Raw genomic sequence first — 17,007 nt, 5'->3', positions numbered from 1 at the left:
TTGGTGAGTGTCCAGAGGAGAACAAAAATAAAAAAGTTTAGAAACTTTAGAAAGCCTGACTTATGAGAGAGAGTTAAAACACCTGGGTATATTTAATCTTGAGAAAGAAGACTGAGGGGAGGGGGACCTGATAACAAATGGACAGTATGTTAAGGGCAGTTATAAAGAGTGATCAGTTGTTCTCCATGACCACTGAAGGTAGGACAAGAAGTAATGAAGCAAGAGATTTAGGTTAGATATGAGGAAAGATGTTCTAAATATAAGGGTAGTTTAGTGGGTGAGGTAATAGATATGTGGATGAGGTAATATCCTTATTACTTCACCCACATTTTCTCTCTAATATCCTGGGACCAACACAGCTGTAGCACTGCATACTAAACGGACAGTGACATACAAAACATTTAGGGTCGTGACCCTCCAACCTTTTTCGCATCTGTTTTCTAAATATTTCAGCATTCATAAAGGAAAAGCTAAAAAAGTACAGGCAACAACCTACTCTTTAGCTTTCACTATTTAGGTTATGAACAGGTAGAGAGTAAATCAGTATCAGCTTTGTCTGGTCTTTCAACCCTTTATCCAATCATTATCTGACTATTAAAGACTTTAGATTAGGGCTTCACCACTAAATTAAGTGACAGCATTGTCAAAGTTTTGGCACTGTCCTTTGCACATTTGCTCTTATCTTTTGTTGACCGACCAACATTTTTTCATATTTGTATTAAACTGCCTTAAAAGTACAATATTGCACAAGCTTGTTCTTTTCTTAAAAAACCTTTATGAGAGTGTTCAGTATAAAACTGTCTAGAGTAAACTTTTTTGCAAATTCTCTATTTTTAAAATACTGACCCTCTTCCCCTCCCCCTCGCCCCATTTGGGGAAGTGGGCTACTTGTAACTCTTTCCAAAAAGTTCTGCCCTGTTTATGCATTTTCTTCCTTCTCAAAATGACTAGCATCCTGCTTCCTCTGCTGTATATCTAGAAATGTTCCTAAGAAGCTTACAGTTTTAGTTGCATGTAATACTGCGTTAATTTCTAGTAAAGATTCTTAGACTATGGTCTCTGGTGCCCAGTCCTCCGATTTGTCACAGCGTGCTCTCTCTCTCTTTGATTTCCAGTAAATGGAATTAAAATGCAGCAAAAAATGCATTAAATAAATTCCCAATATTACTTTTCCACTTAAGCAATTTTTGTAGTTACCATTATAGGAATATTACATAATCACAAATGGAAAGGAAAGTGGTCTGTGTAATTGCACACAGGTAGGGAGGGAAGTTCCTGAGACAGCTTCTCAAGATGTGGCTTACCCTATGAAGAAGTTAGAACCTTTGATTTAGGGCTTGTCTGCATGGTACTTTGGCTAACTGGCCCTCGTGGGCCCTGCTCGCACACATTAAAAAATTCCCTAGTTTGCATTAAAGTAGTACTGTTTGAAATGAGACTACAGTACTGCACACTAGGGAATTTTTAGTGCATACCTGTGCATCCACATGAGCCAGCTTAATGTACACCCCGCTGTTGCAGTCTAACACACCATGTAGACAGGCGTGATAGATTTGTGTGATATAGATCCCTCATTTGATATGTCTACGGGGGCAAAGTGTTTGGCTATAAGTACTGAAAACAGGCAATCTCTAGACAATAAAGCACAGAAGATTTCTTCAAAAAGGATTTGGTTCCATAATTAACATATTATCAGTTAAATGTTAACTAAATAGATTATCCCTTTCAGGAAAAACTCCCTTGTTATCAATTTAATTTGTTCAAAAAATCCTTTTCAGACTGAATCATCTTCATATGGGTGCAGACTTCTCCTTTTCCTCTGAAAAACATTATCCTTCAGTTAGTAATGCCATGAAAATATGTCTGAGTCTTGACTGCTTTAGTGTTGGGAACATGGGATTATCTCAATAAGCAGTTCATGTTCTTATATTCCCATGAATCATAATTTGATAAACACAATTAGCTGTGCAACAGTTCACAACTTTTTTTCACGATATTTAAAGGTGTGTGATCAACTTCAAAATCATACTTATCTGAAAATATTTTATTACAAGTAACAACTGAGATTACTGTAACTGAAAGATGAGAAATTTTCCTTACTTTAAATTTTGCTTCTGAATTTGACTTTGGTGTATAATAACTTTTGCTGCTTTTCCTATGTGCTCCATTTTCCCCTTTATTTTGTGTGTGTCTTTCACACAAAACAGGAGAAAAACATTTGTAAAAACAGCAAAATGTATGTTAAAATCACAATAATTGGCTTGGATGCAAGTGTAATATCTGAAGTTACTTTTACCTTTAAAAATTGCATCAATTTCAAGTTGACAGCAGAAGTCAAGTTTTAAAATAAACTTCATCTATTTAATCGATACACAGGCACCCTGAGATTTGTAATAAAGCACCTTTTATTGTGTATGCAGTGGTTGGGCTTGTTTCACTGGCATGTGACCTGACTGGAGTCACTCTGGATTTAAACTGGTGTAACTGAGGTTAGAATCTGACCCACTGTCTACCCTGGCAGTAGTCTTTAAAAAACACATTCAGGAAGTATTTGTATGAAGTATTAGCAAAAATGTCAATTTCTCTTTTATCCTGTCATTTCAGGTACCCATGTCATGGAGGGCTCTGGGCGAATGCTCGTAACCGCTGTGGGAGTGAATTCTCAGACAGGCATCATATTTACTCTATTAGGGGCTGGTGGAGAAGAGGAGGAAAAGAAAGATAAGAAAGGTAACCTCCTCATAGCACATCTCGGTGGTCTCAAATTATTCTTGTAGGCCCTTTATCGGTAAAGCACTAAAAGTATCTAAAGTACTGTCTTCATGTATATTTTTTGTCATTACGTATGTGAGGGAATACAGCAAGAGCTATATATTACTAATACGTAAGTCGTGATTAAAAGTTTTTCATTTTAAGTTGCAGACTGTAATGTGTGATCAAATGAATGGGAAAATAAGGGTAGATCTTCCCATCACAACATTTTATGTTTGCACATAAATCTACACTCACATAAATTTTGCACCTTTACATAATATTAGTCTTCATAAGTCAGACATAGAAACAGCATCCTTATTTAAGTTTGAAAAATGAAATGAGGAAAATTGTGCCTTTTTGGTGATGTAAATGGTGAGTGCCTGTCTTTGTAGTTCTTGTTATAGACTAACTTAAGTACACTTTGTTCACAGACACCTTTTTATTTTCTAAGATTGACAGGTCAGGTTAGGAATATTGGAAGAAAACTAGTCTAAGTGGCAGCAAGTGTTGAATGAGGGTTACGATTTAACTACAAGTGCCAGGCAGTCAAATCAAGCAGTCTCTTTAGATCTTGATCTTATTGCAGGATGAAGTCAGAAGAACTTACTAAGCTTATTGGCTACACACTAAGCAGAAAATTGGTTTACTGTCTTTTTTTGTCCAGGTTTACATACACACACAGTCGTCAGTGTAATCTGTTCAAGTCTGGTTGCTGCATTTCTGGCCTGAGTGTAAAAGGGATTTTTTTTAAACTATCCTCCTCAAGCATTCAGTTGTGTTTAAGGGTTAAGAAACATAAAATGTGACATTTTCTAAAAATTCATAACTTGTCAGCAATAAAAAAGCAATTATAACTTCACCTAATGATTTTACTTGAGCTACATGTTCCTTTGGGATATCATTTATCTTTCTCCTGCATTGCATGTTTTTATATTTGAGGCTGCAGACACACACAGTAGACTTAGATGGTTTTCAGGACCTGAAATTCCCCATTTACTAACATCTGCCCTCTAATATTTTTATGAAGAGTGGCAAAATGGACTGTTGGGAAGGCTTAAGTGATTGCACTCAACGCCACATTTCTACAAGAAAACCTATTCTTCGTACCACATAACCTCCAAACAGAAGTACACAATAACCACTACTCATAATAAAGGCTAAGATAATTAAAGAGAAAACATTTGCAGTTTCCCAAGGTAGACTATTTTATGCTGTTATTTTTTAGGGCCCAATCCTGCTCTCATTGAAAACAGGGGGAACAAAATCAGGCTTTTACAGTACCAACAGTTTCTGTTTTGACAGTCTGTGTCAGCAGGGTGAGCGGGATGTTAAAAGTTCAATATTTGTTTCGAGCTAACACAGCTTGTCTGCAATGAGTGTCTGCTTTGGACCAGGGAGAACCCCCTCCGTATATCTTCTTGCTTGGTGTCTGTATATTGGTGTATATCCCAAGCTCTATTGTTTGTAGTCTTTAAAGAAAAAGAAGCAAATCTGCCATGGCAGATTAATAGAACAAGTGGTGATTCTAAAGAAACACTGAGGGGCAGGGCTTTTCAGAGCAATGCACAAGAATTTCATATAACACACATTAACTCTGATTGGAACCACACAGCTACAACACCAACCAAATGCTTTCAAAATTCAGGCTCTTCTCTTGCAAGCACCATTGTGTGGATGCAGGAATCTGCCTGCGTAGAGCGACATGTAAGGATCAGGGCCTTATTCCCCCAAAATATATGTTCCCTTTATATAAACCTGCAGTCTTCTGAAATCCTACCAATTGTGTGTTTACATGTCAGTTTTCTCTGGTTGTGGGCTTTTATTCTTCATTAACATTTTGTAAAAATCATCATGCAGGTATGAAAAAGGAGGATGGACATCAGCTTCCAGGTAGAGTAAGAAATCTATCAGATCAGTTAGAAGGATGAGGCTTTTAGCTGCTGCCATCTGAGAGATTATGGTGCAAATCAGGGCTGAAAAAAATCAGGGTTGGAAAAATTATCCTTGAATATTCTGTTCAAATTCAAAAGTTGATTTCATTTGACTTCATTTGAGACCCTTTCATGCTTATTTTCAGCAAACATTTGAGTGCTCAAGCATTACCAGTGCTGCAGATCATAATTTTAAGCTTGGATGCTCAATTATTCCTGAAAAGTAAATTATTGTATATTGAATTTTTAAATGTACAGTTTAATTGCTGTGCTGGTTCATGTAAGTATCCAACTTCAGAGAAAATAAATGTAAGTAATCAGTTATGAATTATGAGTATTGTAATCAAATATGCAATTTGAAATTTGCATATATGTACTATACGGTGAATTTCAAATTCTGTATTTTATTGTGTTCATTTTGCACTAGGTCCATCCACAACACTGCTATTCACTTTAAGTTGAATAACTAACCTGTGTGAAATTATCAATTGTGGGCCAAGCATCAGTCATTAAAGAATTTCATTTGTTTCAAAAAGGAGTAAATGTGAAAGTTGTTTTCTGTTGTGAACAATTAGCCAACAGAAAGCAAAGTGAAATTCATTGAATCAGTTATTCATTATGAATTGTTCTCTCAACTCTAGTGCAAATGAGCATTAATAATAATAAATAAAACCTTTAGGGAACTTTTCTCCTCCTGTTATGAAGCAACCTCTAGTCTGACCAGTTCCCCTAAAATAAGGAAGATTGCTGAAATCTAAACTGGGATTTTATTTTCTACTATATTCATTTTTATCATAGATGAAATTGAAAAATGCAGGGACCAAATTTGGCAAGTTGCTGTATTTTGTATTTCCCAAAATATCTATATGTACTATTGAAAAATGTAATCTAATTGAAATCAGTGAAGCATATTAAATGTGTTATTGTTGCATAACTTTTGGACCTATGCATATAGTGTGCACTAGTTCAGTGGTTCTCAAACTTTTTTTTTCACGGACCATTTGAAAATTGCTGAGAGTCTCGGCAGACCACTTAATGATCTTTCCAAATGTTGTTTGTACCATTAACTAACTATTGTAAAGTGCTTTGGATAAAAGCGTTATGAAAAAAAAACCTTAATAATAAGTGATGTTTTTTGTTCTACAAATAAAAGCACACAATATTTTAATATCCGTAGTCTTACCTTTCTAATGTGATGGATGTGCCCTCTTTACCCCTCCACAACAGCCCCTAAGTTGGGTTTGGGAAGGAGGGGGGTCTCTCACTTTCTCCCCCACCGCAGCAGCCCCTGAACTGGGACTGGGAAGGAATAGGGTCTCTCCCCCGCCACAGAGCTGAGACTGGGAAGGAGAGCCAACTCTGCGGCAGCCACAGCCCTGGAGGTGGGGAAAGTCATCTCTTTCTCTGGCTGCCTTAGCCCTACACATCCCAAATTCCCCCATCCCCTCTTCTCACCCCACTGCCCCCACCCACCCACCCCCTATTCCCCCCAAGGCCACCACCTCACCTTACATGTGTATCTTCTCCAGGGTCCAGGCACCTAAATAGTGGAGCCACAGCTGCACTACACTAATTAGGTGGGTGGCCCTTCTTCCTCTTGTGTGCAGCTGCCCGGGCGCGCATCTTAGAGGGAGCTAGCTGCGGACCCTGAGTGGAGCTCATGGACCACTGGTGGTCCACGGACCACAGTTTGAGAACCTCTGTACTAGTTGTCTTAGTAGCAATATATTGTACATTTTGAAAAATACTGACAGGTTTTATAAATGCATTTATTCAAGCCAAATTGTATTTTAGCCTATTTAAAGTCAATTTTTTTGCAAATGAAGCAAATAAAATGTCTGCATAAAGGAGCAGAGGTATAGTAATACATAGTACTGTGTATAGACAGTTCTCACCAACTCTGTTAACTTTGTTAAATGTGTCTTTCATATTTCTTCTTTTTTTAAATATTCCATGTATGAGGGGGGGTGTTTCTGACTTTGGTAACATCTTTGTAATGACATTCATTTTCAGCCTTTATGTTGCTTAATTTAAAACAAATCTTTTTTTGGAAAAAGCAAAGTCACACTAGTCCATAAATGTTATTGTTTGTGTCATGTAAATTTGTTCATATTATTATTTATTATTCTTTTTTATCCATTATTACTCAGTAGATTCTTCCCATCCCTCCTCCCACCCTCCTTCAGCTACAGATGGTGCAGCAGGTGCAAATGCCACTGATAATGCAAATGCCAGCTTAGTCAATGGTACGTCAAGAACACCTAGCTTGTTTTATTTGATGGATATCTCTCCTGACTATATAAGCTTTCCTCTTATGAACTGCACAGATGTTGTATGTGCATGTGATTACCCTGTGAGAGCTCCTACTCCATATACTGTACAGCAGCTTATAAGAGACGCCACAACAATTTTGTGTCTCACAGGCAATTTACATCTTTTCTTCAAGCTGAACTAAGAATGGGAGAGGAACAAATAGGAATTTTGATATTTCTTTTACCATTAATTAAAAATGGTGATTAAGTATACTTTTCAAGTATGTCCTGTTTCCAAAGCTTTTTAAAGAAGTTGTCTTTTCTTAAAATTTTTAATGTCAAACTCCTCTTTACATGCTTTTTAACATAGATTTGAAACCAAGCACTATTATAAATTTGTTCTACTGTTCCAAGTGGCACTCTCATAAGCATTCATAGTCTCAATGTAGCTTTTGGAAATAGTACTGGGGTCAGGAATCTGGCTCAAATGCAACATGTAGCACTTCGGTGGCATCTTTTAACTAAGCACTATTCATAACACCCTTTTGACAGAGATTATGATTGAAAAGAGGAACACTTTTATGCAAGTTTGTGCCCTTCAGCATAAATTGTTTAAAGGGCTGGATTTGTATACAATAAAATCCTATTACATCAGTTTTGACTTTAACTTAGTACAGCTTCTTGACCCCATTTCTTAGCATGCTAATACTTTAGTAATACCTGTTCTGGTAGTCTAATTACAGTATTGAATGGAATGGGTAGATACTAGTTTAAGCTTTTGGAATAGCTTTTATTTTTGATTATCATTTACATTTTTCAATCTTAATCACTTTTTGTGCAGTAGTATCTGTTCCTTATAGCTTTGCACTATTTTACATCACCAATAACGTGGTGGAATGTAAATACTATTTCTCATAATTATTCATCATATTTGTGATATAAGTAGATTCTGTGCCTTGCAGAAGCCATTGTAATGTGCATATTAAGGTAAGCTGGAGATCTGACATCACAATAAACACTACTGTGTTTCAACAGGATGGTATTTTCTGCAAAGCAATGGCATGGGAAATCCTCTGCACATTTTTAAAATAATTGTATTAAAATTAATGCAGCAATCTGCAGACCCTTAAGATCATTTCCATTATACACACCCATGCACACACACACACACACTCACACTCCTGTTGGAAAAGTGGAACCCCCAAGCCATGTTTTTCCATTGGTTGACAAATACCTTAGAGACAGAGAACCATTAAGTTAATGACTATTTCATTCTCCCTGCTCTGATGTGTTTGATTGCTATAATAAATGTACTTGCTGTACATTTTGTATAAGGCAAACATATGTATACAATAAAGCCTTGATAGATGTTCTCCTTCAGTACCCCAAGGGACCAATACTACATTAAGGGCTCAGTTCTTCAAGGTGCTGAGCACTCTGGCCCTGATAAAGTTAAGCAGCTGCTGAAGTGCTTTGCTGGATCAGAGCCAGAGTTTGCACAACATGCTGAAGGATTGAGCACTATGTGATTCCAGCTTAGTTTCTCTACTGAACCCTAGTCATTTTTATTGAGCTGTGTTTAAAGGACTGCTGTGTTCGGCCTTATTCATTTCATCTTGGTAATGTGATGGAGTTTACAGTAATATTAAATCAATATTTCAAATCAAGTGGTGTACTAAATTCTTTTTCCCGGAAATTATAGTCACTGTCCATGCTCGTCTCAGAATTTTGGTTCCCAGAAACACACACACCTGTAAATCCAATTCTGTATGATGCTCAAGGTAAAAAGTCAGATTCCATGCATTTGATTGTATTCTGTGAATTGTTTTCCCATCTTCTCTTGTGATGCTCTCAGCTTAATTTCTCATGAAATTTGATCCATATGGATGAGAACGCTCCACCCCAAGTTCAGCATGCCTTGCAGCATGTGTTCTGAGGAGAAACAAGACTGGAAAAGTAGTGCTGTGTGCCTCAGGTTAGGACGAGAGTGTTTTGGGTGAGGATGGCTGGGGTAATTTCCAAGGTTTTGGCTCCAGTCTGCACTATTACTATGCCTTTTTCAAGACTGTGGCGATGGTAATTCATTTTTCAAGAGTAGTTACAATGGACCACATTTTTTTTTAATTAAGAGAAAATGAAGTTTTAAAGCAAGAAAGTTAAACATTACAAGACCTCAGTTAGGACTGGATAATCAGGATATGTATATAAGAGCAGTTTCAAGAAACATGAATGTATATCTAATGCACGCTCAGTAGTGAATATTAGATTGTCTAACAAATATAGTGTAACGCTCTTACAGGAAATGCTCTTGTACAGTAGCTGTAAATCAACACATTACAAAAAGCAGGCTGAGGCACACCAATAATTATTCAGTTGTCAATGTAATTTCAAAACGAAAATATGTGTTTTCCTTGGTTAGACTTGTAGTGACATACTTGAATAAACAGTTGCCATAGCATGCTTTTTCCAACTGTATAGCAGGTTAAGAAACTATATCTATGAATTCCAACCGTTTTTCTACTTTTCAGTAGTTAGCAACTGAAACTGAATAATTGTTTGCTATTTGTTTTTATGGATGCATGCATTAATATTTTTAGATACAGAACAGTGTAGATAGACAGATGGACTTTTCATTAAAAGGTTTTAAATATGAAATTTTAGTATCTTGCTTTTGCCATTCTATATTAAAAGAGGGGAAAACACAAACAAGCAAAAAACCCTTAACATGAAAGTTGTGCAGAAAGTAATTCATTCAGAAAGTATTTGTTATGAAGTCTTGAGGAGCAACAATGACTGCAAACCTTACGAAACTTGTTTGTCCCAGCTAATTAAAATTAGATCATCAACAGAGCTAAATAAGACTGCTAGCTTCCCAGTGATCCTACTTGGGATCTTGCTTTAGACCAGTGGGTTGATGGGGAAAGTTGGGGAGCTACTGATAGGGACCTTGTCAAGCCTCCTAAGGCTGTGGAGCAAAAAAGCCCACTAAAGGTCTGTGGGAAGGAGGGGAGACAATCAGTTTTCTAAGGCTCAGAAATGGGGCTGCTGGGCAACAATAGCTCTTAAGGTCTGCAGGAGGAGAAAAATAACTTTGATTCTGTTGTTTCTATGTTTCCATTTTCCACTAATCTAATTCTCCTTTCTCCTGTTGACACCTCCTAACTTTACCTTCTTCCTTCATCCTCTTGTCTCCCACTCTAGAAGCACTCTCCATGCCCTCCCATTGCCTGTGCCAACTAAATTTTGATCCATGCCTTCTCCACACATGCTCTCATTCTCACCCCCAAACACACTACTGACCTCTTGCAGGTCTCCTAAGAGCCACGGGAACCTCTGGAAGTCCAGAGGAAGGAAGACTGGAAAAGCAAAGCAAGGAGGAATCTTTTCTCCCTCCTCATTCAAACGGATGAACCCAATTAGCTTAATTTTTATTGCTCTCCCCCTCTCTGTTCTCAAGTCATGATCTGGCAAATGCATGTTAAAAGCATTTTCTAACTGAGGAGTCCACCACGTTAATATTATAGTTACAACTGCTTGAATGTCTTCAGTTTGGGTATAATGTTTTCTTTTTTACATTAAGTAACATGACTATTAGTTTATATTTTGAGGTCTATATCTTCAGGGAATTAAGCAGAGAATTACTTAAAGGTTAGGTCTCCAGCTGTCAGTTGACACTAGGTGGAGAAAGTTAATTCCATTTTGCAGAGGATTTTGATATTTTGAAATTTGTTTTCATTCTGATTTGGAATGAAAACCAAATGTCTTGATATTTTCCGTGAAAGGGAATGGAACTCCAACTCTGGGGCAGTCAGCCTGGTGGGCTGCCCCAGAGCTGCATATCCTTGCAAGTTCTGGAACCCAGGCTGCATGGGACCTTCGAGCTTGGGAGCCAGGATTCAGGCAGGTGAGAATGCAGGCAGGCTGCCATGAAGCTGGACAGGCAAGCTGTCAGGAAACCAGTGCAACGATTTGGGGTGTAATTCAGACCAGTGAATGATTGTGTCACTGATTGTCCTGTAACCCTGAGTTCCTTAGAATTCTCTGCTGCTCTAGCTCCCTGTCTGTATGCCCCCAGCCAGCATACAGCCAGGCACTGAGTATCGGTGTGTTCAGCAGCATAGCATTTACAGATATGTGTGATTGTCTTGTGTAGTTGAAGCTAAATTGCTCAGATCCCCAATTATCTTTGGAAGTATACTATCCTATTGGGAAGTGTATGACTGTAAATGAGAGTTACTCCACAACTCAGTACTCAGAATAAATGATAGAATATATAGTAAGTCAGCTGCAGCACCCAGAATAAGTGAACACTGTTCCAGTTTTCCCAATTGCAGTTAACTTGTCCATTCTTTCTAACATTTATTAAAATTCAGTTGCTAGAATCAGTCTAGCACTTCTGTGACAATACAGGGTTGTTACGGCATGTCTTGCGTTGAAACTGTGTGATGCATTTTCCGTTGATGAACATGCATAGTTTTCTTTAGGATTGATCAGAGTTACACGTGGGTGGCAGAAGGAGTGTAAACAGCTATATATGTCATTTTCCAACGTAATACAATGAGTTTTGTACTTGGACAGTTACTTGGAAAGATTTGCAGGGAATGCAGTTAGGAATAACTGGTAGCCTTTTTGGAATTTGGGAGTGGCTGTGTTCTGGTTGCCTAACAGAAGGTTATCTTATTCTTAATTCTGGATTTCCTTGCTTTTGAGAAGCTCAGGTCAGAGACTTAATTTTATTTTAATCTTATATTTTCATACTTAATTATCACACTTGTTTGAAGGAGACATGTCATCAGGTAAAACATTGTCATAGTTAACAGTAGGTTAAACAATCCCAGGTCACTTGTCTGTGTTTACCACTGGGATTCCTATTAAATAAGTTGTAATTTCTTAATATAATGGATTTACAGAGTTGTAGGGAAGTTGAATTAGACAATGATTGCAGAAAAGGTTGCTATTCATTTTTGTGATACTGGAGATACTCCATTGCTATTAGTCTCAATTTTGCTAACCCACTGCATCTGATACTACGCAACAGGAAAGAACTACTAGTAATTCTGTTCAATCACTTTCCCCATCATATTTTTGACTACATATTGACTTGCTGTATGTCTCTGATCTTGTTTACCTGTAGGATTAGATTGGTTTGGGGATGAGGGAATAATTCATTTCCAGAGCAAGATGATAGTTTGAAAAATCATTATGGTGTACCATACATTTCCTGGGACTATTCTAACAGAGGAGAATGTAATTAGAGTCTGCTAAAGAGTTTTTAAACAGCATTTGCCACCCACTATTCAGTTTCCAGGTCACTCTTATGGATTCCTGTAATTATTTGTGATGATTTATATATCCTAATGCCAGCAATAGTATTAAGTTATCCTGCCACACTGGTCTAAATTAGATTTGAATGAAATAACTATTTTTGAAGGGAACAAGAAGCTTGACTGTGACAGTGCCCTGATCATGTTGCAAAGGACAGAAATCTTAATAAAGGTGAAGACAACACAATGTAATAGATGTCAAAACCATACAACAACAAAACACAGAAAGCCAGTGGTACTGACCCCTGTAGCCCACCCACATGTTCACAAAGCAAGCAATTAATGGGGCTGTCACAAGCCTCTAATGTGCACAACATATCATGTGGGCAATGATGCTTCTCTCCAAACGTCTCAACCTGGTATTCCAGATTGGAAAAGGGAGAGGAGTTGTAATAAACTGAACTGACTTCCACTGCCCTCACAGCCCCTACCACTGTTACCTTCCCCCCTCATTTCCAGGAAAATATTTGTGCAAAAATAACCCCAATAAAAAAAGTCATGACAGTTTTTTAATGCTCCATTCCTTATCCCCCCCTACAGTTCTAAAGAATTCACATAGATGAGCATGTCGTTCAGATCCTAGCACAAAATGAAAGAGGATGACCCTCTCAATTCCAAGGGTTATATATCCCAAATCCTTGCATCCTGCTAATTTATAGTCAAGTGCAGCGCTCACCTCTGGATTCCAGAGGCTTTTTGGAACAGCAAAAACCCAAAAGCCTTTCCCCCCACTATTCTCCCATTGGTACTCTCTTTATATTAATCTTTCATATGTTTCTTTGGTGTAAATTCAATTGTGATCCATCATATTGATGTGTGGGAAAACACACACGGAGACAGAAGCGAAGTGTGACGTTACCTGGAGAGGTTAGGGCAGTCAGTGATGCACACAAGAAGGAGAAATTTGGTTCTGATGAACACCACAAAGAACAGGAAACAAACAGCACAGAATCATATTGAGTTGGATATAACAAAACAATCACCACAATTACAGTAAAGTAACTTTATTTTAATTCTTTCTTCTTGCTTGTGCTGGTTTCATGAACTATCATGTGAAGGAAAGGAGTAGAATCAGCACTGGGAGGTTAGAAGGGAACATTGTCTACCTGAGTCTTAACAAGTGATTTGCAATATGAATACATTTTGGAGAGTCAGTGCCTTAGGGCACCTTTTGATATTGATTTGCCATTTAACCATTGGGTTTGAGTGTATATGTTACTAGATAAAATTGCAATGTTAGGATATCCTTGAAAATTTTTCTTGCTACGTGCATGTATCAGCCATTGTTTTGCAGAGATATATATTTTGTGGGGCAATCTTCAAATTTCTCTCTCACTCACAGTAATATGCTGACACTGTTTCTGACTCAGGAAGACTGGTTGTGCCTCATTGGGAACCTTTTAAGTTTTAGCAGTGTTACTAAGGGCAAATAAATGTGCTCTCTTTGAAAGACTGAACAACGATGCTCCTGTTAATGGACAGCAATGGCTCTAGTCATGAATTCTGATACCCTGGGAAATGACGTAGCTAGACCTTGAGGCATGATCAGACTTTTTTTTTTTATTTGTAATAGATTGGTTCATATATTGTTATCCCCTGCAGAGTTCTCTTTTCATTAGATAAGATAGTTAAATGAGCTTTCACTACCTTAATTAGTTGAAATAGTAACTGAAGATAGAGTTATTAAATACCTAGATGATTATGATATGGTTAGAGGCAAGCACAGCATAACTAACTGTGCCTCTCCGGTCTATTAGAATTCTGAGGGAGTCAACAGAATAGTGGAAAGGGAAGAACTATTAGGCATAATTTATCCTTTGATTAAAATTCCTCCCAAGAAGGAGTTAAGGGAACTAAGTTATCACAGCAAGGAAGAAGAGCAAAGTTTTCTCATGAAATCAGCAGTTTTCAAAATGGAAGGAGATTGGTAGTGGACACCCCAAGAATCTGTTCTTAGGACGTCTTTTGTTTGATGCACTAACGATCTTGAAAAGAGGGTAAAACTTGTGTATGAGATAAAATGTCTAGTTAGTCAGGAGTAAGGCTTGGGCGGTACATCAAAAGAGCCCAGTAAAACTAGGTGAATGATCAACATGATGACAGATTAAATCCAGTATTGATGCATGCAAAGTAATGCACAATGGAATGAAAAATTGGAGTCCAGTTGAATGTATTCACCAAATACACTATTCAAGAAATACTGCAATTATTAATCAATTGATTTTGGTATTTGATGTACTCACTTCTCTCACACATTGATATGTCCTAAATTAACTGTAGTTAATCAAGAAAAAGACCCATACGTAATCATTGACCATCTCAGTGAAAACATCAACTTGATGTGAAATAATGTTCAAAAAAGTCAACAGTATGTTAGATTGTATTAAAAAAGTGATAGAGAATATTACTGGAAAAAGCATAATGTGAATCAGTGAACTCACCTAGAATATGGTGGTCAATTCTATTCACCTCATCTTAAAAAGGATTTAGTAGAAATAGGAGGGGTATACAGAGAGCAATGCAAATTATTAGTGGCATTAAAAACTTTCATGTGAGGAGAGTAGAAGAGGATTAATTTAGAATGTGACTAGAAGATAAATGAATAAATGCAAAATATTATATAAAATAATGAATGTTAAAGAGGTCAATCAAATGCTTTGATTTACTATTTTGTAATGCCAAGAGTACAAAAGTCAAACAGTGTAATTCACAGGCAACACATCAAAGAGATAAAAATCAACTTTTTAATACAATGCATAACTAAGCTTTGGAACTTACTGCCACATGATAATTTAGAGACAAAGAATTTAGCATGATTTAAAAAAGGATTAGTCGTTTATTCTGCATGACTAGTAAGAATAGTAAGCATCTTATACAGGCCACTTTCGTAAACAAGGTGTCAGACTAGATTAAACTAGATCCAAAGTGGCAATTCCTATATTTCTCCTTATGCAATAGGTATAGTGTGTAATAGAGAAACAAAGTGAGTGAGGTAACATCTTTTATTGGACCAGCTTCTGTTGGTGAGAGAGAGAAGCTTTTGAGCTTACGCGGACCTCTTCTTCTATCCTTTCTAATATCCTGGGACCAGCACAGCTACATCAACACTGCATACAATAGTAGTTTATGTATAGTTGAATTAAGTACTTTGACGTATGTAGAAAAGCAGCATATTTTGGTGCTAGTCACTTATACCACTTTTGGAAGCTTAATGCTCTTTTGGCATGAGGAAATGTTAACTATGCTCTTAGAAGTCTTTCAATAATGTTTTACCTTTCAAAAAAGAAATAGACTGTATCTGCCATAAATTAAGACTTTGACTCCAAAGGCAGCTTTTCCTCAGGTCAGAAATCAAAATCTCCAGGGATATTTCATATCTTTTGCCATACATATTAAAAGCCAGTCTAGTAGTAAACTTTTCTTAGACAGTAAGATGCTACATTTAAGAATACACTACTATAATTTTTAGATTAATCAAAAATGTTTGAGCAGCTTTGTACAGATTAAAAAAATTGACTTTTTAAAAAATGTTCAAAGTTGATTGAAGGATGTCTAATCAAAAGCATTGGTCTTTTGAACATAAATATTCATTTTAAATATATTCAATTCACATTGTTTTGATTGTGGGAATAAAGATTGTTGTATCATTTAAAAAATTACCAAAGTAAACGGAACATACGTACATTTCAGTGATCTTATAAATTGTCGTGCTTTCAGAATTAATAATTGCTGCATTTTAAAAACATTTCTTGCTGCTGGCAAAAAGAAAAAAGGTGTCTGTGGACTAGAACTGGTAACATAGACCTGAATATTGATGTCTACTAATGTGAATAGCCTATGATTTGGAATAATTGCTTTGTTTTAACATAAATATAGACAAAATATTGATGCAAGCATTGCTGACCTGAGAAAGAGTGTCAAGGTTCCTCCCCCACTCTGAACTCTAGGGTACAGATGTGGGGACCTGCATGAAAAACCTCCTAAGCTTATCTTTACCAGCTTAGGTCAAAACTTCCCCAAGGTACAAACTATTACCCCTTGGACAGGCCGCTACCACCACCAAACTAATACTGGTTACTGGGGAAGAGCTGTTTGGACGCGTCCTTCCCCCCAAAATACTTCCCAAAACCTTGCACCCCACTTCCTGGACAAGGTTTGGTAAAAAGCCTCACCAATTTGCCTAGGTGACTACAGACCCAGACCCTTGGATCTTAAGAACAATGAACAATCCTCCCAACACTTGCACCCCCCCTTTCCTGGGAAATGTTGGATAAAAAGCCTCACCAATTTGCATAGGTGACCACATCTGAGGAAGTGAGCTGTAGCTCACGAAAGCTTATGCTCTAATAAATTGGTTAGTCTCTAAGGTGCCACAAGTCCTCCTTTTCTTTTTGCGAATACAGACTAACACGGCTGCTACTCTGAAACCAGTGATTACATTGTAAATCCAAAATGTAGGTGTATTCTGCTATGCTTCAATGGACCTTCTGAGTCCTAAGAACATCAAAGCATAGCAGTGTTGTTTCTCTCACAATAATTCTGTATTTTAATCTCTTTCTAAATTTCTTAGAAATCATAGTATGCTAGTTCCAAGTTCTGATGCAGGAGTTGTGTTAACTTTTCTGTTCTTTGAGTTTTATTTAAACAGAAGCCAGTATTTATTGACCTCTAAATCACTGAAAATACAAACAAGATAGGAATAGATGGATTAAAATAGTAATCCTCTACAGTCCATTTCTTAGCCAC

The 17,007-nt window shown here is 37.2% G+C and overlaps 1 protein-coding gene across 8 annotated transcripts in view; it reads left to right on the top strand.

Annotated features, from left to right (window-relative positions):
* The window catches only part of ATP2B2 (ATPase plasma membrane Ca2+ transporting 2), a 422,428-nt gene that overhangs the window by 273,259 nt on the left and 132,162 nt on the right, over window positions 1–17,007 (top strand). For 4 of the 8 annotated variants that reach the window (XM_073352328.1, XM_073352331.1, XM_073352332.1 and 1 more), the window contains exon 7: window positions 2,605–2,730. In XM_073352328.1, the coding sequence (XP_073208429.1) occupies window positions 2,605–2,730 (126 nt within the window). Of the gene's footprint in view, window positions 1–2,604; window positions 2,731–4,611; window positions 4,645–6,835; window positions 6,932–17,007 lie in introns of all 8 variants that reach the window. The other 4 variants (XM_073352326.1, XM_073352329.1, XM_073352334.1 and 1 more) reach the window with 3 other exon arrangements.

Source organism: Lepidochelys kempii, chromosome 7 (assembly GCF_965140265.1).
Source record: "Lepidochelys kempii isolate rLepKem1 chromosome 7, rLepKem1.hap2, whole genome shotgun sequence".
Taxonomy (NCBI): domain Eukaryota; kingdom Metazoa; phylum Chordata; order Testudines; family Cheloniidae; genus Lepidochelys; species Lepidochelys kempii.
Note: the sequence above shows the minus strand (reverse complement) of the source record. Positions and strands in the feature narration are given on the sequence as shown.